Here is a 25,311-nt window from a genome sequence, read left to right as displayed (position 1 = left end):
AAAGCACTTTTTTTTTTTTTTTTTTTTTAGGCATTTGTATTGAAGTAGTAGTTCACATTGTCTTTCATTTATACCTCAGTGCACTTTTGAGTGGATAAAAATAATATATTTTTGCTCAGTGCTATGTTTTATTCTGTTGAAGACTGAATATACTTAAAAGCTGTTGTTACAGAATGAGGACTTGAGTATTTTATTTACTGTTTTGAACTGTTAACTTGATACTGAAATAGTAGTTTATGTAGGCCTGGGAGGACTTTTGTACTATTTTTGTAACTAATGTACGAAACATTAAAAGCACAAAAATACATTGTTTTTTTTTCTGCTGCCTGGGGGGGAAATCAATCATCGTTTTATAATCGAATCGTAGCCTCTGAATCGTAATCGCAATCGAATCGTGAGGTGCCCCAAGATTCCCACCTCTAATAAAAATGCATGTAGGTTCTGATTTAGATGATAGTTGAAACAACATTGATATTGTGTGATATATGGTTACAAAGCAAACGTTGACTCAACATTTTATCAACCTTGCACTTTCTGTATAATTTAAATGTTAGAATTCAATGTAAAATCAACCAAAGATACATGTAGATTCTGATTTAGATGATGGTTGAAACGACATTGATATTGTGTGATTTATGGTTGAAAAGCAAACGTTGACTCAACATTTTATCAACCCTGCGCTTTCTGTTTAATTTAAACGTTAGAATTCAATGTAAAATCAACCAAAGATGCATGTAGATTCTCATTTAGATTATGGTTGAAACGACATTGATATTGAGTGATATATGGTTGGAAAGCAAACGTTGACTCAACATTTTATCAACCTTGCGCTTTCTGTATAATTTAAACTTTAGATCTCAACGTAGATTCAACACTTAAGCCGAACAATATTTCAACGTTGATTCAACCACATTTTGCTATCTGGGAAGTTAGTTTATGATGCATTAATTACGATGTGTGTTAAACGGGCTGTGTGGGAAAACTGATTTGCCAGACTGACCAAATTTAATGCCAAATTATTAATCTCTTTAATAATTTTTTTTTCTTAAAGTCTGCCCGAGCGAGCAGAAGGGTGTGCCACCACCCACTGAAGCCCCGCCCAAAGACTTTAAAAGGATGAGGGGACCTCTGTCTCTCTCTCTTCCTGCTCTTCCGCCTCTTCCCTCTGGCTTCCAAGCCTCTTCCAAAAACTCTCTTGCACAACCTGCAAGTGCCCCAGCCTGCTCGAACTCTTTGTTCCAAGAAACTTGCCAACCACGTGGCCCTTTTCTTTTCTGGCAGCAACCGTTGCCGAGAGCGGACCCTCACTCCACGCCACGCCAAAGCAGGTGCAAACTGCAACGCTGACTAAAGACTCTTTTGCTTTTTTTGTTTTTTTTGTTCCACCATCGGTGCTTGCCCGCCCGACCTTCCCTGGGGGTACACTTGCAACGTATCGCCGGACTCAAGGTTGTGCACCTAAGCCGCGCACCCCACCTGCTATTCGGTGGCGCTCCGCCGCAGTGCCAACGCACCTCCAACGGCTGGCCTTCCCCGTACGCAGGCGCGTATTGACCAAGCTGCAACACCTGAACTCGGACAGCTGCCCGGCAGAACCAACCTTGGCGAGAATCAACCTCGCCGAGTCGCCGACCAATCAAGGGACGAGCCGCGCAACTACGTCAGGCCCCTGAGCGGCTTCCCCGTGCTCACCTGTGGAATAAACCCTTTTTTTTGATTTTTTTGCCTTTTTGGAACGAACATTGACTATTTTTCCCCCTTTTCCACAAGACCCTTTTGCTCGTTCGACGCAAACGATTCTAGTAAGTGTGCGTTTGATTTCTAGCTCGGCGTATCCACTGTGTGCCACTTACGTTTGAAACATATCACAAATCTGGCAGGTCAAATTTCTCTTTTCCCTGTTTCTTTATTCATTCGCATTCCTTCCTTATTTTCATTCGCTTTATTTTAGTCCTTTTCTTCTGACGGTAGAATAGTTAGATAGGCAGTGTTTTGATTCTGTAGTGTAGCAATCGTGAATAAATGCATGTTTTATGAACTCTATTCCGCCTAAGTCATCTGTGTTTCCGAGTGGATTATTATTCTTTTGTTAGTACAACGAACCACTGAATATCGAGTGTGGCGACTTTAGATTATCAATGACTGATGAAAGAAGGATTTTGGTCGTTGTTTGCTCCTGTTAACCCAAAGCAAAACCAACGTGGTGCCTCTAGAGGTTATCGAGGTAAATATAATTTACCTCTGTAACGTCCAGATTATTAATTCGTCCAAAAGACGACCCAATTATCGCTACATATTTATTTTATTTTTTTTATTGTACACCTCAAAACGCGCGTAGAATAGTTCATTATTTTCTCAAAAGATAACAGACTCCTTGTTAGTATGCTATATAGTTCATCTTTCAGAAATGCCCTCAGCACTAAGGCCAAAATTCTTCCATTTGCATAAGAGACAAAAAGAACGTAGTTGCACACTTATCCGAAGTTGGCACATTGTGTAAAATTTAAAATAAAACACAGTACAATGATTGTAAAGCCTCCTCGACCTATATTCAATTGAATACACTACAAAGACAACTTGTTTAGTGTTCAAACTAATTAACTCTTTCACTGCCAAACGTTATCCAAAAAACCCCAACGGTGCCAACAGATTTGGAGCATTTTCACTCATCTTTCAAAGCAAACAAAATATTGTGCGGTATAACGACATAAATATGGTGGATACCATATGAAAGATTGGATTCCATTCTTTCATGAGAACAAAAAAGTATGTTTCTACCTTATTCCATTCTTTAGTAATCACCATTTGAAATTAGGTCATTTGAGTGACATAAGCGAAAATACAAGCTCTTTGTGAAAAGATACATTTTTTTGTGACTTTGACACTATTTTTTTTTTAGTGACAAGGCAGCGCTGCACAAGATGTTGCGCTGCCCATTGAGAGAAAAAGAATAAAAAATAAACGTAAATTAACGTTTTTGGCGACATTCATTAGGATTTTAGAATACGTCATTCAACGTTTTTGGCGGTCAAAGAGTTGTTTTTTTGCAAATATTCTCTAGTTTTGAATTTAATGCTTGCAATGTGACTCAGATTCTGTTACAAAAAATAAGGTTGAAAATGATTTGCAAGTCATTATTCTGTTCTTATTTACGCAACATTTCAACTTCATTTGAATTGTGGTTTGTAGTTCAGGATTACTGTATAGTAACTCATGGAATTGAAATACAATCTGAGAATTTGACAAAATTATGTGTTTGTCTGGGCATACTTTTATTCATCAACCCATTCTAACAATCTGTAGTATGGCACCGTGCCGCATGATGTCGCTTGTTTTTTTTATGTGAATTTAGTTATAGCGAAGTCTAAAAGAGGATGGCAAGTACAATCATGTTGCTTTTTTAGGTTTTTTGCCCATTTTTAATTTAACTTCCATTCTCCCTTCGCAGGAGATTTTCCTTGTGGTCTTCTTAGGGTTGGAATATATTGTCCGGCTTTGGTCAGCAGGTTGTCGCAGTATATATGTTGGCTTCAGTGGACGACTACGATTTGCAAGGAAGCCAATAATTATCATAGGTTTGAGCTTTATACACACACAAACACGCATACACCCAAATGTGCCATAATAATAATCAAGCAAATACAAATCCAATGCAATTAGTATCATGTTTTTCTTTCTTGACGGGGAAGTCAACCCCTCAAAAAATTCTTGACAAAATATGGTGTATGTAGCCCCACTAGTCTAAATAAGGATCTTCTGATTAATATTGTGTTAGTGAAATATGAGTTAAGCAGCAAAACCCAGCCGTTTTTCTCAATATCAGAAGGCTTCCATATTGCCACTTGCTGTCGACTGAAGATGACATCACAGTCGCCTGAGTCTCAGGTAATAACCAATCACAGCTCAGCTTCAGAAAGCAGGTGAGCTGCGATCGATCGTTGTCTGAACCCTGAGCAACTGTGATGTCATCTTCATGCGACATTATGTGGGAAAATGACCGCCCCTTGAGATGGATATACGCGGCTGGATTTTGCTTCATAACTCATATTCCACAAATGTAATATCAATCAGAATGTCATGTTTGGGCTAGTGAGGTCACATAACATATTTTTGTCTAGAAATGACTTGCCCTTTAATGTCATAAAATGAAGCTGTAATAACTGACTGTATTAGTAGATTTTATTATTTGAAAAGTAAAACAATTGAATCATGTAATATAATGTGTGCTATGTGTTTTCAATATATATATATATTTTTAATTCTAATCAGTCCTGTTTTTTTGTTTGTTTTTTTTCTACTTTTTTTGATATCAAACCATTTTTTCAAGGCTTTCATTCTCAATTCTCTACACAGATCTGATTGTTGTGGTTGCTTCAATAATCGTGCTCGCAGTTGGCTCCAAAGGACAGGTGTTTGCAACCTCGGCTGTGAGGTGAGACTGCATGCAAAGTAGATGTTTTTGACACAACAGTATATCTGTAGCTGTTTTTTTCATTTGGATTCATCACTAATGAAAAATAACGACAATCTATTCTTGACTTAAAAATAGGGTACTAGTAGTCATTCTAGACTTCATATATATAGCAAAGGCTGTGGTTTTTCATCAAACATAAAAGTATTTTTTTGACCTGACGTGTTGGCAGAACTACTTGTGGCAAAATATGTTTACAACTGACATTTATGTTCTTTGTTTCTAAATATAACCTTTAAAACCTTGTTAAACTGTTGTCACCTTTTCAACATTACGTTCTCATTCTAGGGGAATCCGTTTCTTACAAATACTGCGTATGCTCCACGTAGACCGCCAGGGAGGAACATGGCGTCTCCTGGGGTCTGTTGTCTATGCCCATCGCCAGGTAATTCCTTGTACCAAAACAATTGGCCAGAGGCTTGAAGGAGTACGCGTTACTAACAGCTAGTGTTAATCTGCTAATTAGAAGATGCTTGAGTCTTAAATTGTAATAATGTGGGTGTGATGGATGGACCCAAAAGCGGAAAAAGACGGCAGGGAGACAAACGGGCAGGACAATATATGGAGCTTTATTTTCCATGACTAAATAAATAACTGCACGGGACGTGGACAGACTGGGCATGACATGAAAGAGGAAGACTTGACTGGGCATGACACGAGAGAGGAACACTTGACTTGGCATGAAGTGAGAGGCTGGAGTTGAAGTGGAGACTTGAGTTGACATGGAGACTGGAGTAGACGTGGAGACTGGAGTAGACGTGGAGACTGGAGGAGATGTGGGGAAACTTGACCAGACGTAGATAAACTTGACTCAACAACAACAACAACAACAACAACAACAACGCACCACACGAGGACAAGACAAGGTAAGGTAATGCTCCCACGATGCGTGAACAAAACACCACTCCCTAAATACAACACTAATGGGACACTAACAAGACACACCTGGGAAACACAGCAGGCATCAGGCACTAATTAGGTCAACACACACTGGGAAGGGGGATGACACACAGGTGGACCTACTTAGACATAAAGAGACGGGGGAAACACACAAGAACACCAGACAAAAACTCTCACCAAAATAAAACGAAACCCAACCCAAACAAAACCAAAACATGATATAAATGGTCAAATAAAAAGGCTATTGTAAGGATATTTTTGAGCAAATTTCAATTTACACTGAGCAACTTTAAAGACAGAATTCTAGGTATAGTACTTACAACATGTCTCAGTAAATTGTGAAGGTGCATCCCAAGGTGTTGTGACCATCGAGAGTATGCTAAAGTGCTGCTTGCTTTTGATTTGAGCCATGCTGCACATTGTGCCATTAATTCCACTATGCAAGGACACTTGCCGCCTCAGGTAAAAGTTAGGTGCTGCATAGTCACACTGACCTACATTATGGCCGAGCCGTCATGCAAATGACACGGTTATATAAAAGAGTGCATTTGAAAATGTCATGCCAAATATGTCTAAACCATACACATGTTTTTTGACATTTCTGTAATATCACGCTGTAGTGGGAGATGTATTATATTGTTTAGTATCACACAGCTGCAATTCTCTAATACACATAAGTACTGGAAGTCACATTGCATTTCATTATGTGGACATGCCGTATTGTATCCTCAATGTGTGTTTTTTGCAAGGGGGTTTGTTTTCACGGTGATGGTGAGCTGAACAACCGTCTGTGGTAACATCTGGGGGGTTCGAATTCAAATTCAGTTCAGTTTCATTTACTCTAATTACTATCCAGTCTTAATTGTATAACCTAATTTAAGTACACACTAAATAGCATTCTCATGCATCTGGCTTGTAAACACACTTTGCACCGTTGCTCCTCACTGGCGCAGTAGCAGATGGAGCACTGCCTCATAAATGGGGTTGCCAGTTCTGCTAAACTTTTGGTAATGACTCCAGGAAGACATGCATGGATGCAGTAAAAGATATTTGAAGTTGAAAGCAGAGGGTAGGATGTGAAGGGGTTACCGGATTGAATGCTAATGGTCCAGCAAATATTGTGGAGGCTTCCTATTTTTTACTCCATTTCTTCCACAGGTTAATTTTTCAAGAGACAAACAGTGAAGCCTTTGCCAGAAAAGAAAAGAAAAAAAAAACTTGTGCACTGTTATGCCTCTGCTCCGTTGTGGCAGGCTGTAAAACCAGGTGGTAACATTTCTGGGCCAGGATGCTGACAAGAATTCAACATCTGCTGATTGGGTTCCAACTACCTAAGAGGAGTACTCTCAATGCTTGCTCACATTTTAAATAACAGAGTAGGTGAAACCAAATGTAGCATTCACTTTTTCTGAAATCCAAAAGGGCTTTTGCTGCAAAGAGGAGGGCCCAAATCCTGTTAGAACTCTTCAGTCAATCATACAAAGCTCTGAAAAACATTCATTTCTATGTATTTGATTATAAAAAGCTCAATTTTGTTAGTTAGTGATTTATTATTATTATTTTTAATTATGTGATTGCTTCCATTTTTGCTCTAGTGCATTGAATGCGTTCTCAGACATCAAGTGTTTATAAGCATAAATATATTCTTGTCCACAAAATCTAAAATTGCCAGATAGATTATTATTGCATTATATTTAAATGGTATTATTAGAATAGATTTGCCTAGTGAATGTCAAAGCTACTCCACTGGGTGCCATGTTCCTTTCTTTTACAATGAATAAGTCACTGCCCCACACATGCTTTCAATTGTTAATACTTAATACTACACTATTGTGTATTATGTATTGCATAATCCGCTCCACATCACTGGGACATCCTTCCCCTCTCGTCTTGATGAAAAGAATTTTAAAGTGGCTGGGCAAATAAAGTATGTTTTCTACCCAGAGTTGTGTCTTGTCTTGAAATGAATGGGATTTTTGTTTCTTCTATTTGGAGCAACAACAAAAGTTATTTGTACATGACAAAGACTAACACAGTGAATACTAAATGTTTTCCAACTATTCCTTGATTTTTTGTGTGCATTTCAGGAGCTGATCACGACCTTGTATATTGGCTTTCTGTGTCTGATCTTTGCCTCATATTTGGTCTATCTGGCAGAAAAGGAAACCAACATGTTTGATACATATGCTGATGCTCTGTGGTGGGGAGTGGTAAGAATATTATTACATAGTAGTTTTTGTGACAAACCATGGCCAATCCAATGTGTCCCAAATGAAATAAGCAAGCCTAGCAGTTTTTTTTAAGTGATCACATTTTTTGTTTTGTTAATCATGTAATTTACAAAACAGCATTCATTTTCATGTGTTTGTACAAGATAACCGTGACGACCATTGGCTATGGAGACCTCATACCTCAGACGTGGCTCGGAAAGATGATTGCATCTTGTTTCTCGGTCTTTGCTGTATCTTTCTTTGCACTCCCTGCAGTAAGTGGAAACTGGCACGGCAACACTAGACTCAAATGCCTCTACACTTAGACTCATTGTGTCTTTGAAAAAAATGTTTATTGTTCAAGTAATTTGTAAAATAACTTTATGTACTTTTGTAATAAGATAATTGGACACATTATTTATTACAGAAACATTAGCTATGGCTGATCTATTTTTGGCAACATCACAGCCCACCAATGAGCTGTTGGACTTTTTTTTCTTCACAGGGAATTTTAGGCTCAGGATTTGCTCTGGCAGTGCAGCAAAAGCAGAGGCGGAAACATTTTAACAGACAAATCCCCGCTGCTGCTAGTGTCATCCAGGTATTCGACCGTATAATATGACCAAGACAGTATAATTAGTTGGAACATGGTGTGACCGTGGCTCTTCCTCGCACAACTGCTACTTGCACATTAAATAGGTTTCAACCATTATATTTCTCCTGTCTGTCCTCCCCAGACATCATGGAGATGTTTTGCAGTGGAAAACTGTGATTCGGCCACGTATAAGATGTTTTTGAGAAAGAGATCCAACACCATTAACTCTTCACTGGCAACCCCAACACCGAAGAAATTGGTTGGTACTTTTAATATACTGTATATTTTATTGTGCAAAGAGTAGCTTTTTCCCTTAAGAGATTGATAGGCATCTGTGATGAGTCAAAAATGTGACATATTTTGTCTGTTATTCGAACATTTTACACAATCTAATAAAATATTGTATCTAATAGCGTGTTCACCATGTTGTAGTTGGTCACGTGGGTGTTGTGCATGCACATGTTGATTAATATGCTACTTGCTGAACATAAAAGTATTTTGTTGGGCTGAGATGTTTGTGTTTCATTGACAGGAGAATAATTTGAACCAGGATAACGGCTCAAATTTTCTCACAGTTCCTAGTGTGGTCTCTGTCTCTGCTTATGACAGTGAGAGGAACAACTTTTTGAGCTCTGATGCATGTAAGACTGTGGACACAGGTAAGACCAGATTCTCCCAGAATGTTTCCAGTCTTGTGTAAACAATGAGTCCTTTGATGATTAATCATTGATCTAAATAACATACCACTTGAGTGAAAACTGCACATTTAGTGTGGAAAAAACTCTACTCGGGATATATCGTAATGAGCCAGCAATGAAGAGTGGTAAGAAGAAAACAAAGCAAATTATGTATGCATTTTTCAGTGTCAGCTGAGGGAGTGAGCTGCACACTCTCCACGCAACAATCATGTCTGCTTACATTTCTGAGAAAGAGAAAAATAATTCATGACTGTTTTTTCACATCTCAATCTGTTAATCTGCTACTCGTGTCTTTTTATATATTTTTTATGAAAGGGATGTATAATTAGGTTGGAGAAAAAGGTGTGTGTGTGTTTTTTTTAGTATGTACTAACAAGTAAATCATTAAACATTATGTTCTCATTCCTACATGGGAGATGCTTTATCACTAGTCTTCTTTAAAGGTTGACTTCCACTTTAAAAGAGCCCTCCCAACCCTGTATCTTAGTCAAACCTTAATACTCTTAAAATATAGTACATCCATTTCTTTTCCAGTTTTCATCACGAGGGTCGCTGGTGGTCTGGAGGCTATCCCAGCTGTCATTGGCTGGGGTTCACCCTGAACTGGTCACCAGCCAACCACATTTAGAGTGTCAATAAACTTAACATGTTAACATATCCCAACATGTGAAAGGGTGCAATGTATTGCTAGAGAAAAGTACCTGAATAAAAACTCATGCAAGGTTGGGGAGAACATGCAAATTCCACGCAAGAAGGTCGAATGTTAATTTGAACCCCAAACTCAGAACTGTGAGCGAGGCAGGTCAGAACACGGTTTTCACCCTTGAATTTGTCCAGAGATGGGCACGACAATGAATTTTGAGCATCTGCCATTTGGCAATCATCTATATTAGGGACACCCTCCCATCATCGCCAATCCGTCAATACTTCAAGCCGAACCAAAGTGTAACCGTCAGTCCGCCAACGTTATTTTAACCTGTCTAAATTACAACTGCTACTTTAGGATCAACAGTAAATTTTGTGAGTGCATTCCGTCAATTGTCAGTCCATCAACGTTATTTTAACCACAATTCCGTCATGCTAAATTACATTTTGTCACCACTATTTTTCGCTTGACGTTGTTTATGTTCGTGTTGTCACTAACGTCACCACATAGAGTGTGTACTGGTTGGAACTGCCAGGAATGCTGCTGCACACGGCCAACTGACTCATTGGCTGTGTCCGAATGTCCACCCTACTCCCTACTGAGGGGTCACGCCATTTTGTAGGGGTGTCCGTATGTCCAGGGAGCAAAAATGTAGGGCACTCAGAATTACCCACAATGCACTCTAAAAAGTAGTGAACATGGATGTTCATTTAACTCGGTTGATATAGACCACAATACATTGCGAGTATGAAAAAAAAAAAAAAAAAAAAAAAAAAAACATGGCACGAGCGACAGTGCAAATGCAGGAATCAAAGCGATACATTGAATATATACTACAGAAATAATTAATTTGTTTTAGTACAGTTTTAAAACATTTTTATTCACAACAAAAAGTCTGGGATTTATGCGCCGGTGCGTCATGACAGGTACGGTGGTCACGTGATATGCGACCAAGAGAAAGTAGTGAGCTGACTGTCGGAATCACCAATCAGAATGAAGGCACTATATATTAGGCAACTAGTGCGGGGCTATGTCGTGAATGAGGGGTTAGGGATAAGGGTGGACATTCGGGCACAGCATTACTTCCCATTTTTAGGACCCTTAGCTGTTCAATAACATGCCTGAGGCAAAAGGAGCACTGAAGGACGTTTAGCTGTATAACAACGTGCCTGATGTAAAATAAACAAACTGAGCACTCAATGCATGCGTGCATAAACACAGACTTTAAAAGGAACCCCGACTGTAATGACAAGTTTGCGCTATATGATTCATTTAGTTGTTACTAACATAACTATGAGATTCATTTTTCAAAAATCATTTCCAGTTTAATACATGTTGTAGAAACTTTATTTGTACAGTCTCAAGACTCATTGTGCATTCGTCATTGTGTTTTAGAACCAGCAATCACCAAGCACTGGCAATGTATAATGATCAGCAGATGTGTGTGAGTAGTTTGTGCACATGTCTGAGGTTGTGGATTCAAATCCAGGCTCCGGCCTCCCTATGTGGAGTTTGCATGTTCTCTCCATTCTTGCGTGGGTTTCCTGATGTACTCCTACTTATGAAAAAAAGAAGAAAAAACTTGCATGTTAAAGTTAATTGAAGAATATATAGGTGAATGTTTTTTTCTTCTTATATGCCCTGTGATTGACTGGCAAACATTCCAGGCTTTAAACCACCTCTCACCCAAATTCACCTGCGACCATAAAGATAAGCAGAATGGACTGGCACTTGGTGAAAAAATGTAAAGTGCACCAGGGGGGAAAAACTAGCAATGATACTGCTGTTACGTAAAAGATATTGCCCATCGATAGATCTATTTAAACATGTATTTATGGTTATTTGGCGAAATTAGTTCATCTGTAAGGACTTGGGCTTTGGATCCAGAGAGTCACGGTCAAATTTGTACAAATAACATTTGAATAAGCATTAATTATTGACTTCATTTTAAAAAGATTTGAAACTGTAAATAGAAGTAAGATGTGGTCTTTTTCTATACAGTTTCAAATGCAATTTCATTTGTCACTTATACACAGTTTGTCACGCCATCCTCAGTCCAGTCACGCCTTCTTCAGATTTATTTATTTTTTGGTGGGGGGGTTCACACATCCCACACACTTTCACAAACAGATCCATGGCACTCACTCCCTGAGCATTTGTTGCTTTTCTTGAGGCCACATTGGCAGTGCTCAGGACTCTACCAGGCATCTCTCCGTCAACCATTTTATGAGTTTAGTCCCAAGAAGGCATCAAATCAGTGACCCACACTCGTCAGGCAGGTGTTAATGGACTTATTGACTGGTATTTGTGTTCTTGGTTTGAGCATTCACATCAAAAATCAAACACAAATCCCACAGAGGCTCCTGCACTCGTTCCTGCTAATGCATGTTTTTTGTTTTTGTTTTGTTTTACAGAAAAAGTAATAGATGCTTTTTTTCAGTTTAAAATTGCCACTCTGTTCTGCAGGCACAATAGTTGCTATTAATTGAATTTTGTCTGTTTGAAAAGACATCCGCTGTCCAAATTACCCCAAATGAAAGGAACCTGCTGATGTGGTACTCATTCAAATTCCAAGGAAACAGACTAGACAATTACAGATGACAGCACTATTTTCGGCCTTACAACATAAAAAAACATCCGTTAGGGCTATTATAATAATCACCACAGAGTTATTTTTTGTGACAATCCTCATTTGCCAATTCCATTAGACTAATATACTTCTCAAAGGTCAATTTTGATGTTCATCGTCATCATCCTATTTAATTAGAAATGGAACAAAAATAAAATTGTCTAAGAGCTATCACTTGAGACCATTATCCAAAATGTCAATGTTTGAAAATGTGTCACACCCTGAGGCCGTACAACATGAATCATCTGATGTTGTATCCCCAGATAAGCAATCTATCATACACAGAATGAAAGCCCAGTTTACAATATGGTGTCTGCTGTATATTTCCAGAGACAAGCCCTGGCCTTCTAGATGATAATTCATCCGCTGGCCTGAAGAGGAACTGCAGTTTTGCAGACAACCTAGAGCAGGAGTCGGAGCGAGACAGTGCACTGACTGCAGCTACCTCCATATCACAGTAAGTACTAGTCTCACATACTGCAGTTTTCCCATGTGAGAATGTGGAAATCAGGTGTTTAAAAGCCAGCATTAGCTCATCTATTAGGATTTCGGCTTCAGAAGAGAGGGTCATGGTTTGAGCCTCACTGCAGATAAATATTTTAAATGTTTGTGTATATAAACAAACTGTACTGCACTTTGAAAAAAAAGATTCCCATTGAACACAATCAATGTAATTTTTAAACACAGTGTAGAACATGTACAATGTAAAGTTTAAATAAACAAATGCTAACATTCTTCTTCAGTTTTAATTCATCTTAGTAAGTCACAGTGTTCCATCACTGCTGAGCTATTTTTAGTAGAGACCCGTGGGGCATTCATGTTGTCCTTGAGGCTAACTAGTACCCATTTAAACAAAAAGTCATCCATCCGGATGAATGTTGCAGCATCTTTCTCTCGTCTGTCTCCCTGCTTCCCTCCTCCCACCTGTTTCTGCTCACAAAGAAGGATGGGGGGGGAATAAGCCTTCAATTAACCTGAAGAAGTGGCCCGTTTACTCAACTCTGCAAGCAGCCAATTATATTGTACCCTGCTTACAAGTCCCCTCAAAAACAAAAGAAGACCTCATTACCGGTGATGGACAGTATTAGCGGTTATTGAAACTTCGACTTTTTAAAACTATGGTAAACGTCAAACCAGTAATTGACCCACATCTAATTGCTACTTAAGAGATCAAGATAAATGTTGATTGGAATTAAGTAGAATAACAAAGAGCATTCACTCCCATCAGTCTTGTTGTTATATGTTATAGCACCGTTTTGCTATGTTGATACACTTATGTCTCTGCGCAATGGCATGGCCAACAGTCGGTCACTGGTTTTGTAGCGATTCAAAATTGTGTTGCTATGATGCAGATGTAACAGCTATTCAAAATGCACAAAAACAAAATATGTTTATGGGTTGTAAGCTAGCGAGACACTGCCAAATACAGTTTAGGCAGTTTCGATATTGTCATTGACATTGGCATGTCTTTGGATTGTGGGAGGAGACCGAAGTACCCGGAGAAGACCCACGCAGGCACGGGGAGAACATGCAAACTCCACCCAGGAAAGCCGGCGCCTGGAATCAATCTTGCGTCCTCAGTACTGGGAGGCGGACATGCTAACCAGTCATCCACCTTGCCGCACAATACTTTATTGTATTTATAATTTTATATGTACCTGTGGATGAAATAGTGAAGCGTGCAGTCCAAATGCATGCAAGCGATGTACCTAGCGTGCCGTTTAAAGTCAGTGAATGGACATTAGGTGCACTCTACTTAAAAAGCAAACTGCTAGGTTAACTAGGTTGCTAGGTAAATGTGGCAGAGCACAGATTTAAATCCAAACTTATATTTATTTTTTTTCCAAGCTTTAGATCTTGTCAAAATCATTCCTTATGGGAAGCATTTTGAACCTGACAAGCACAAACAGAAAACAATGGGTGCAGGAGGGTAAAATGGTTTAATGGATTTAAATGGATAAAACTCAAATTATTTTGGGTGAAAGGCAAGAATCGTATTTATTTATGTATTTATTTATTTATATATTTATTTATTTATTCATTCATTCATTCATCCATCTATCTATTTATTTATTACGTTTGTCATGTTCCGGCCGGGAATGTCATGTCACGTCAAGTCAAGTCAAGTCATCTTTATTTATATAGCGCTTTCAAACAGCCTTAGTGTCACAAAGCGCTTTACAGAAACACAACAAAACAAACATAACATAAAACATTAACAGCAATAAAATACAATCACAACAAATCAGCATTTTTCCATTCCGACTACATACGCTTTGACATATGAAGCAGTTGATGTCTTCAAGCCACTGTTCATTTCCGACCCTGTCACGTCTTGAATCTCATTTCAATCTGTGTGAGTTCCAAATGCTTGGAAGTGTATGTGATGTCTTCAATTAACATGTATGATGTCATCATCCTATGAGCATTGCTGTGATGACTGTCTATTAGGGAAAGTGGCACTTTTGTGAGGTGGCTTGAACAATGAGAGCCCGAGTCTTATCATAGGAAATAACTGTTAAGTAACTGCACTATAATGTAAGAGCTTACACTAATTGAAACAAATGAGGTCTACAGTTTTGACCCATGGGACTTCCTTTTTAAATTGTGGGGTAATGATGCAGAGCTGAAATTGCTTGCGGCATTGTTGGGAAAGATCACTGCTGTTCTGACTTCAACTTATGGAACTATCCAACCATCTATTTTTCTGTTTACTAAAAATATCTAACAAGCAGCTGACAGAGTTCAACATGACATTGAACGCACAGTTTTATGATGAAATACTATCATGTGAAATGCCGAAAACTGTTTCTCCCTAATAAAAATGTTTCAAATCAGGATTTTTTTTTTTGATTGGTTATTTACTGAAATCCCTCATGTGTCTTCAACGTTCACCTTAATTCTGTCTTGCTTCAACAGTTAGGTAATATGATCATACCAAAATAACGTTTTGGGCCAAGGAAGAACCCCAACAATTCTCATGCAGATGTGGATACAAGGGATTTATTTTGAGTTTTTCCATAAAGTTCACTCAGATTATTCAGTTCAATCTGTGGTGAAAAACATTTTGTTTGTGCAGATGGCACACACTTTATAATGTACTCTACTGCCACCTATAGGAAGGGGTGGAACAACAAGCATATTAAAAAGACAACACAAATTAATTGGACACTCCCTCTGTGGATAGTCAGGACCAGAATTCAGACCAGTGAACGACCCGCGCTACCAACTGAGCCACAACCACCTGCCCATATCATAATCTGTCATTAAGGATGTGTGCAGGGCTTTCTATTGAATACGATTTGTTTGACATGCTCGTCTTAAAGATATTGATTGGCTCATTGGATGTTTTTCATTGTCTTTGTCTTCAGGCTATTAAGTTTCTTCTTGCCCGAACCCAAAACAGATTTACAGGACTGTCTCAGATAAAGTTCTTTATTTTCTGTAATGCAATTAAAAAAACAAAAATGTCATACATTCTGAATTCATTACAAATCAACTGAAATATTGCAAGCCTTTTATTGTTTTAATATTGCTGATTATGGCTTACAGCTTAAGAACACTCAAGTATCCTAACTCAAAATATTATATTTCCTCAGACCAAGTAAAAAAAAAAAGAAGCCATAATCAGCAATATTAAAACAATAAAAGGCTTGCAATATTTCAGTTGATTTGTATGAATCCAGAATGCGAGGCATTTTTGCTTATTTAATTGCATTACAGAAAATAATGGACTTTATCACAATATTCTAATTTTCTGAGACAGTCCTGTATAAGCATGATTTACAGCCTTATTATTCACTTCCCAATAGCACACATCTACTGGATATCTGCAATTGTCTCATTGTTACTTGTCAAACCCCAGATTTGGATTAGGATTTAGATGCTTTGTTCATGATAGATAGTTATCTATCTATCATGAACAAAGCACAAGTTACAATAATTAAATATTTTTACAATTCAGTCTTCACCATCAATATTTTGATATTTTCCCAGTATACAAAGCACATTATTCATGACCTAATCCTATTTCTAGTTTGGCAGTTTGACTACATTTCCAGATGAAGCCAAAAGAACTGCCTATTATAAAATATACAGTGCTGTTCTTTCCACTTACTCATTCATTTGTTTTTGCAATGTAATGAGCCCTGGAGGAAAGCAATAGTTCATCATAATAGCTCTTGCTAAATGTGCTACAATCTCTTTGGGACTTTTTTTTTTTATGAGGATGTCACAAAACAGCCAAATTCCCAAACATGTTGCTCTGCTTACAGCAGCTAATCTGAAGTATTTCAGTTGAGCTTTTGTTTATTTTTCCACCAGGATTTTTTATTTACATACATATTTTGCTTTATTTTTCATCAGCATACTAGTGTAAAAATGACTCAACAAATCACCATTATTTATTTTTAGTTGATGATAACATATTTTTTAATAAAGAATGATGTATGGATGATTTATTTATTTATTTATTTATTTATTTTACATCAACTTTAACGACTTTATCACATGATTTTCATTTCAAAATGTTTTAACAGACTAACCCAGTCCCACAGACGAGCCATTCGTGTGATCCAGAAAATGCACCATTTTGTGGCTAAGACCAAGTTCCAGGTCAGTACATCATTTTGTGTCATGAAGGACATCTATTTTTAAGAGTTAGGGGAAATTGTTTATTTATTTCAAAGAAAAAAAAAGTTTAAGATGGTGCTTTGAGAGAGGTATACATTTGATGATATATAATTGCAGTGCAATTTGCAGTGGTGTACAATTACATGAAACATTAATTTTAATTTCAATTTAAAAACACTTGTTTGGAATAAAGTGAGGCTTTAATATATGAGTATACAGTATTAATACAGTCTTTCTGTACTATGCAACAAGTTTTGAAAAAAAAATTAAAAAAGCAGCTAAAATGGAGCACTTGAAAGTTTTGTTGTTGTTTTGTTTTTCTTTTGTTTTTATATCCTAATAGCAAGCTCGTAAACCTTATGAAGTCCGAGATGTGATTGAGCAATACACTCATGGTCATCTCAACCTAATGGTGCGGATCAAGGAACTCCAGAGAAGGTAATCGTATCACTTTGACAACTTTGTGTTTAGGAATACATGATACTCTCATCAAGATCCGTCATAAGGATTATATTGAATTAGAAGTTGAAAAGAAGTTGAATGTCTCATTATTTTTCATATGCCTCCAGACTGGACCAGTCATTAGGGAAGATGACTTCATTCCAAATGGGAGCAGGTAATTCATTACTGTACTATCACTTTACTGTTCTATTAAATATATTAACCGTTGGTGCACGAACACATATACCGTTTCCTGTTTTTAGATCGAACCAAAGATAAGGGAAACAACTCTATTGGATCCCGACTCAGTAGGATGGAGGACAAGGTAAGAGAATATTGTGTAATGTTTGGCATAATTTTGAGTTATTTGACTTTGTGTTAGCACATTTCATTGTTTACTTTAATTAAAGCACACACGGACATCTTCTTGGCGTTTTAAAACTCCCTCATTTTCTCAACTCATCAAAATATGAAATGTAGTTCTGTTGTCACTTCAGAATGTATAAATTGAACATCATCAAAAATGTTTAGTTGTGACTACTAGTGTAGCAGGTGCACTGGAGCCTACACTCTGTTCTGGGTATACAGGAGCCTTTAGAATTCAGTATAAAACGTTATAATCCCTAATCTTGTGCTTTGCATTTATTTTTCATAGATCACACACATGGATCTGATGCTGAACCGCATTGCAAACTCTCTCAGAATTCTGCCGGACCAGTCGGACGCCAGTAGCGGCAAAAGTGAGGAGAGACTGAAGCCACAGCCTGGCAGCACCAGCAATATCAACCCCAGTCAGGACGGCCTGCCAAGCTATGAGCAGTTGTCCAGAAAATTGGAGGGCAGTGACTGATCGATCGATCGATTGATAAGTCTATCTATCTATCTATCTATCTATCTATCTATCTATCTATCTATCCATCCATCCATTCATACTCATGTCTCAAATATTACATTGTATTTAGCTGTATCTATGCATGGATCTGTATAGCCGTTCAGGCCAAATGCCTCAGCCAAAACAAACGACTCCAAAAGTTCTTTACAAGGAAGACAGAACAAAGACATCACTGTACACGACAAATAAAACAAGGGTGATTACCATCTTCATTCATATAAAGCATATGTTTAATTGCTTCTTGGCCTGATTCACCAAGTCTGGCCTTTTTTTTTTTTTAAGCACCTGGACTTAAGCCCAAGGCAAATATGTAACTTGACTTTATCAAGAACATCTCATTCGGTAATAGGTAAATTATAGCAGATGTGAAGTGATATGCGAGTTTTATTTATTTATTTTTGTAACGGCTGGTGGGGCGCGCACCAACTGGCCACAGACTGCTTAATTAATACATCGGCATGACGACATCAGTGAAAGGACGGCGACAGTATTTTACTAACGTTTACTGGCTTGGCTTAATTGTCTGTGTCCTGTTGTCTTTAGACAAATAGATGGGCATTTACTGTGAGCTCCTATGAGGAAAACATATCTCCTCCACAAAATCCAAATACTGTGCCAATCGTTTTGAATTTTGGACATTTTTTAGACTCCTGGGCAGCGAGCACAGCACCTGTTGGACGGTGAGCCCAGGAGCAGGAAGTACGAACACATGCTGACACCGGAGGTATGCTTATCCATTTTCATACAGACGACTGCACTGCATTGTAGACCTCCCACACATGTACAGGACCTTCTTGCGTGTCTGGTGAGAGCAACTTGGTGAGGCAGTTAATGTCAATGTCACTGGATTCTGACCGTGGAGGTGGCGTGCAAGGATAAACTCTCTCTACAGTACAGGACCTACAGTACAGTTTGCCAACTGCGAAGAAAAATATGTCACATTATAAAAGCTACACTAAAATCAAGCGCAGAGATGTTGAACTTGAGTTTGTCAGTAAGACAGAGCTCGTTTCCCCCTCCTGATCTGTGCATTCCTGTTCTCCCGTTCCAGACTCTCAACTCTTGCTAGGGGTTCAGCTCGTGTTTTTTCCAACAGAAAAACAAAAGAAGGCAATGCGTAGGAGTGATCCTCAGAGAAAGACGGATAAAAATATTTCAAGTGATGTTTAAATCAAAACACTCACAGTTGTGTGGTACTGGCAAGCATTCTTAATCCTATCATGAATCCCGCCGCCACCATTGTGGATATGTGAAATACGAAAACATTAGTAATTAGTATTAACAACAGCAGGTCACATTGTAGGATCAACAGTTATTAAATCCAGATAATTACAACTGCAATACTCACAACGTTTGGGTCAGGGTTCAGTTCAGAGACAGGTTGAGACACGCTTAGAAGTCTGCGTGCTCATGCTTGCTGCAGACTAAAATGGCAAAAAGGTTCAACTACAGTTTTAAATAAAACAATTGAGCATTGTGTGCTATAAGTTGGATCTAAAAATGCATCTTATATGCATATTACTGTATCGCAATACGCATACGGTATGGAGATGAGCCGGGGCGCTGAAAACTTGATGTCTCCAATTTTAGGTCAGACAGTTTGGCTGGTCCTGTCAAAGTCCTCAAGTTTAAAATGACCACTGCAGATTGCTGAGTAGTCACTGGCCACTGCCTCCTTAGATGTTCTTGTCCAAGAAAATAAGTTAATTTATATAAAGTGGTGAAAATGGCTGCATCACTTGCTAACTAAATTTAATTCAACTGGTTAAGAACTTGGTGATACTTTGCTATTGGCCAAATTATAGTCCTATTCAAGTATAAAAGCCCACAAATATATCAAAGGACTATGAAAAGAATGATGTCTAAAAAGAAGCCAAATTTTAAGGATGAAGATGCGAAGGTGCTGGTGCAGTGTATCAAAAGGCACCATGCAGTTTTGCTTAGTCACAGGCCGACTCTCACCAGGCCACTATCTCTGCCCAAATTGCACAAAATGTCGCTGCCCTGGGGAGGTGTTGTGCAAGTGCTGAACCACGAGCATAGAGACTTTTGTGTAAAAACAATCTCTGCATACCTCTGCATGAGGGACTGGAGGTGGTCCATAAGCGCCTCTGCCTAATTTCATGCCATCCACGCTGTTTGAAGTGGACGTGCTCAGAGAGGAGAATAAAGCAGATATAGATGAAGTTAATTGACTGCGGTCACTACTGGGTTTCAATTTAAAGTGGAAAATGAATAGCAAACTTAAAAACTTGAAACAGCAATCTTTTTCCTTGATTGTATTTCACATTTCAGATAACAGCCGGGGTGGTTTTAAAAAATAATAAAAGATGATGATGATGATGATGATAATGCAATCAATGAATTGATTTAGACAATGACTCGCACATATGCATGGAGCTCATAATCTATGTCTGCACCTCGATCAAATTCACCAAAATTGTGTTACATTCCCTGCACGAATACTAAATGCTGTATTCTAGGATGGTTCTAAGTCGGATTTATCCAAGTTGTTTTTTCCCCAGTTCTGACCTGAAAGCGTCCGAGGCAAAAATAAACAACCAAATGGCGGATAGTGATAAATTGTTTTTTATTTTGGTCCTCAAAACTCATTTTGACCTCCAGCAAACTTGCCTTCTCGCATGCTTCATTTATTGTTTTTCTCTTCTTTCATAAGCATTTCATATATTCAGTAGTTCACCGTATAATTGCATGAAAGGAGATAGCGGCATACATACTGCGTTACGTGGCGTTATGTAAAATATTCATGAATGAAGATAGCTATCTAGTTTTATACTTGAGTAAGTTGTGTTTTACCATTCATTGTATGTGCTTCCAAAGGGGTTGCCATTGTAGAGTGATGTCACATTGAAGTCGGTCGGTGAAGTCAGGGTTTGTTTGTTTTTTTGGTTTTTTGTTTTTTTCCTGGTTTGAAGTAAAAAAAAAGTCCGACTTCCGACCATTCTCATGCAGCATTAGACCTGGTTGCAGTAGGCGAAAAGTTTCGTCTACTTTCAGCTACCAAATTGTCAGATTTGCGGGAAGCATGCCAAAGGAAACATGCTAAGATCAAGATGCGGACGATTTTACGCTCAAACGCACCTGTGCTGTTGAATACAAAGCCCTTATTGTTATAGTAACACTCCATTATGAAAAAGTCATGCTACAAGAGACATTACGAAAGTAGTACTGGTGGCTATTGGCTAATGTCTGCTTGTTTTCAAAGCTAGCACTAGTTTAGCATCGCTAGCGCTGCTATTCTGTCGGGCTAGTTATGTGTTCTCTGTGACTATTTTCATAATCTCATGCATGAGAATTGTGTTTGTGCAAATTAGTGGCGGGCATGGCTTTAGTCAGTAATTTGAGGGGGGCTGGGAAGACTACAGTACATTCAACTCGTGCTAGCATTTTTAACACTGCAAACTCTCCTATTATTTCAGGCTCAGAAACACTTAAAAGGAAAAGCACTTACTGTAAATCGATGAGAATATATGGAGAAGGCTGGCTTTGACAGGAAAGCCCCACATTTTGGGGTTGCTCCATCCATAAAACGTATTTGGAGAGTGTGTAGATGACAGACGATGGAAGAAACTGTGCTGCATCATGTTGGTAGGTGGTTTATGGTTTCCTTATTTAGCCACATGAGAGAGAGACAAAAAATTAGAAGTACAGTAGCCTATCACTAAATTGCAGTCTGACAACAAACCACAATATTTCAGCATTTTCTATATTTTTGAACTGCAAACTACAAGCCTGAAAAATTTGGCGTGAATTCTGAGAAATGCTGTTGTTTAGCTGGATAAAAATAAAAAATAAATACTTGTGGGCAATAACCACCAATAATAATAATAACCAGGTATGTTTACATAATAAAAGCATCACATAGGAATCCCCAGATACCAAACAAATATTCATCCTCCATATCTAAGCATCACTGGAATGACATCAGAGCGATGTGATTGAACACTATAAACACTAAGCGCCTTGAGCTTCAGGCAATAACTTGACATTGTCACATCATTATTTTCTGTCCACTTTGTCTTTGATATTTTCATGCAAAAATAATATGTTTGTTATGAAAAATGTCAGGATTGTGCAAAATAATAGTTCTTCTGCTCCAAACAAGCACATTTTGTTGTGACATGGACAAGAATATCTGGTTCGAAATGTTGATACAGCTTTTGCATGGTCCTGGCTCATCATAGTTAGTACATCTTAGTCATTGATTGTATTTTTCCCCTCTATGTTTAAAAGATTTCAACTCTTGCATTTTGCTCAGACACTACCAGACATGGTACAATTTATCCAAGACTCCAAGGTGTTAATTGGAAGCTTGCTTTAAGGCTTCTCACGTCGCTCGCTCTCTCTCTCTCTCTCTCTCTCTCTCTCTCTCTCTCTCTCTCTCTCATCTCTGTGGCTGTAAGATGACAAATATGACAAATAGTGCTCACCATCCTGTTGCCTAGCAGCATTTACAGCTTCAGCTGTGCATGCTACTGCTATGCAACTGGGACATTTCGGGCTGCACAGAAAAATTGATCACACACTTTTGTTGATAATTATTTATTTTTGTTGTTTGTCACCTGTTCTATGGTTTGTATTAATGCACTGTATGATGTAAATATCAGGTAGCTTGACAGCTGGTCTAGCATGGTTCCATCACCAGCATGATATTACTACAACAGTTGTAGTCTTTGTACTGATGTCTTGAGTTCACAGTTATCAGATTTCTAGCATGTGCCACAATTCTCTGACTGCAAATGAGTGGTTATGGCCTCTGCTCAGCCATCACTCAGTCGTGCAGTCCCATTCAGTATGATTAGTAGCATTCAAGTGTTTCCTTCACTATCATACATCACTCATGTTGGCAGCAGAGGTTCTTTTAGCCGCGAGGTTGTAGTGGTGGACTTATAGGGGCGAATATGCAAATAATAAAAGCATGCGGAACACCCTGGTCTTGAGACGAGAGACCTTTGGGCAGCAGATGGTGACCTTCTCTTTAATGGTCATTCATGGGGTGTTCAGAGATTCCTTTACACAAGTAGTCATGTGGAGAAAAGGCCCCAAGTGACCATCTGCCTCGGGTGTCCGAAACAATGGGCCACACCCACTTAAAGTGTGCTGAGTGTAGCTTGACTTTGTGCTGAGTAGAGATGATTGTGGGTTGAAAACTAAAAAATAAAATCCTAAAAATAAAAATAAAACAATGTGACTGATTGTTACCAAAATAATATATTTTATGCATGCTTGGTGGCATTTATCATAATTATAATAATGTTTCTATGAACGTGTATCATAACTTTGCATTTCAACTTGTCATATTTTTTTTATTTTTTTATTTTCAGGATAAATCGCAACTCTGGCCTTTTAAGCAAATCATCTCAGAACTGTAGAAGAATTTGTCTACTGGTGATGAACTGCACCGTTTGCAGAGTACCATACATATTTAAGAGGATTTAATTAAGGAGCTGAGTGGGAGGCTGCAAACCTTTGGGACTCATAGGAAACTTTAACTTTGCATCTTAAACTCGGTGAATCCAGTATGTTAATATTTGCCATTCATGCAATTGAAACATCTACACAGTATATATAATGTTTGATTTCTTCATTACTTGAAAATGAACATGAATAAGAATAGTCTTGCCCTGGGACAGAAACAGACAAATAAACATGAAGCAAAAAGGAGAGTAAACATTCAGATCTGGGCACAAGTCGGTGATAATATAGGCTTTGAATATGAAAGGGAGCAAGTGAAAAGGGTAAAGTTAAGGGGAGACCCGGGGTTGAAGAGCTACAAAAGCTGATTTGCAGGTGAAAAAGATGGCACACTCTCCTTTGTGGTCATTGTCCTGCTCCCTGGCCAGATGGCCTTTTGGGTTTTCTCAAGCTGAAAACACAACACTGGGAGTGTGCTCGTATTAATTGGCCTTTCCAATGGGCTTATTTCAAAGTCGCCACTTTCATGATTCTTCTAATTTTTCTGATCAACAAAATATTTGGTTATATAAATATTTTAAATGTTCTTTCACTCACTGCCAAGATTTTTTTTTCCAGCATCACATAATTTCTTTGTGCCGTTAAATCAGCAAAAGGATGAATCATCACAATGAATCATTTTTAACCTTGTTGCATCCAAGACCTTTTTTTTTCCACGTACAGAAGTTTCCAAAGCAAAGATTTTGAACAATTGATGGCATAAAATTGTTTAAACAATAGTGCTGTGAAACATTTGTTTTAGTGGAATGTGTAAACCTGCGAGGAGGCTGATAAAGAGCAATTCATAATAATGAGTCAACATATTGACACTAGGTTGAAAGTGTGACGTTACCAAAACCTGGAAAATAAAGATACTGCTAAAATACATTTTAAGCACACTTTTCTTTTTTTCTAATGGACAAAAGCACATTTCATAAGAATATGTATAGGTTCTCCCGATACACAATTATTTGCGGGTGACCAAGACCTGAAGTGAAATGTAAACATTTATGAACACCGAAAAAAACAAACATGATGCCTAAAACCCAAGATGACCGCATACTGTTATCCCAAAACACTAATTTCCAACTCATTTAACATTACACAAATGATTTGGCTTAGGAAAAAAAGACTGCACTCATAGTCCAAATAGGCTGGCCTGCAAGTCAGCTATTAACTTACACCACTGCCAGTCGTGATCCAGGCTTTTCTCTGCATCATCTTGAGAAGTTTACCAACCTGCTTTTTCTGGAGTCTGCCCCACAAGAGCGTTGCGTGCATGTTGAACCTCAACTGAAATCATCCATCAAGCTTCTGTTTTCTGTCAAGCTGGTTGACCCTTTGAAAAGGGAGGGTATGTGGGTGGTATCAAAAAAAAAAAGACAATATGTGGAAGGATGCAAATAGATGAATAGTTTTTCAACAAATAGTTACGTTTTTACAAAAAGTGCAAGGAGGCATGTTCATGGTGAATAGGTAATCAGCAGGAGTTCACTTTACATCTAATAAGAGGTACAATGGGTTGTCAGTGGGCAGTGCCATAGGCGGTACTGTTTTGTATTCTTGGAAAGGCCAACATATTGTATTTGTACTCAAGTTACATACCTTATTCAGGATGGAACATTTGGGAACAAATTTGTGCATATAAAATTTACATCGAGGGACGAAAGACATGCTGGAAATGTTACAAATAGACACAGTGTGGTCCAATAAATTTCTTAT

General features: G+C 38.2%; 1 protein-coding gene and 1 long non-coding RNA gene across 2 annotated transcripts in view; one reads left to right on the top strand and one right to left on the bottom strand.

Moving 5' to 3' along the window:
- kcnq1.1 (potassium voltage-gated channel, KQT-like subfamily, member 1.1) overlaps positions 1 to 18,364 on the top strand; it is a 34,142-nt gene extending 15,778 nt beyond the window's left edge. The window contains exons 3-16 of the mRNA XM_077518826.1: positions 3,449 to 3,575; positions 4,354 to 4,432; positions 4,760 to 4,856; positions 7,459 to 7,581; positions 7,746 to 7,856; positions 8,087 to 8,182; positions 8,319 to 8,435; positions 8,709 to 8,835; positions 12,480 to 12,606; positions 16,688 to 16,763; positions 17,125 to 17,219; positions 17,351 to 17,397; positions 17,486 to 17,547; positions 17,878 to 18,364. Coding sequence (XP_077374952.1) covers positions 3,449 to 3,575; positions 4,354 to 4,432; positions 4,760 to 4,856; positions 7,459 to 7,581; positions 7,746 to 7,856; positions 8,087 to 8,182; positions 8,319 to 8,435; positions 8,709 to 8,835; positions 12,480 to 12,606; positions 16,688 to 16,763; positions 17,125 to 17,219; positions 17,351 to 17,397; positions 17,486 to 17,547; positions 17,878 to 18,072 — 1,479 coding nt within the window. The 3' untranslated portion in view covers positions 18,073 to 18,364. The remainder of the gene's footprint in view (positions 1 to 3,448; positions 3,576 to 4,353; positions 4,433 to 4,759; positions 4,857 to 7,458; positions 7,582 to 7,745; positions 7,857 to 8,086; positions 8,183 to 8,318; positions 8,436 to 8,708; positions 8,836 to 12,479; positions 12,607 to 16,687; positions 16,764 to 17,124; positions 17,220 to 17,350; positions 17,398 to 17,485; positions 17,548 to 17,877) is intronic.
- Positions 16,339 to 21,975, bottom strand: LOC144017361 (uncharacterized). The gene is made up of 4 exons (XR_013283168.1): positions 21,587 to 21,975; positions 20,189 to 20,267; positions 19,463 to 19,538; positions 16,339 to 19,329 (listed from the first exon to the last, which is right to left on the bottom strand). It is a non-coding gene; the product is annotated as an uncharacterized LOC144017361 (long non-coding RNA).
- Positions 21,976 to 25,311: the final 3,336 nt, after the last annotated feature.

Source organism: Festucalex cinctus, chromosome 4 (genome assembly GCF_051991245.1).
Source record: "Festucalex cinctus isolate MCC-2025b chromosome 4, RoL_Fcin_1.0, whole genome shotgun sequence".
NCBI classification, from domain to species: Eukaryota; Metazoa; Chordata; class Actinopteri; order Syngnathiformes; family Syngnathidae; genus Festucalex; species Festucalex cinctus.
This window is presented reverse-complemented; position numbering and strand designations above follow the sequence as displayed.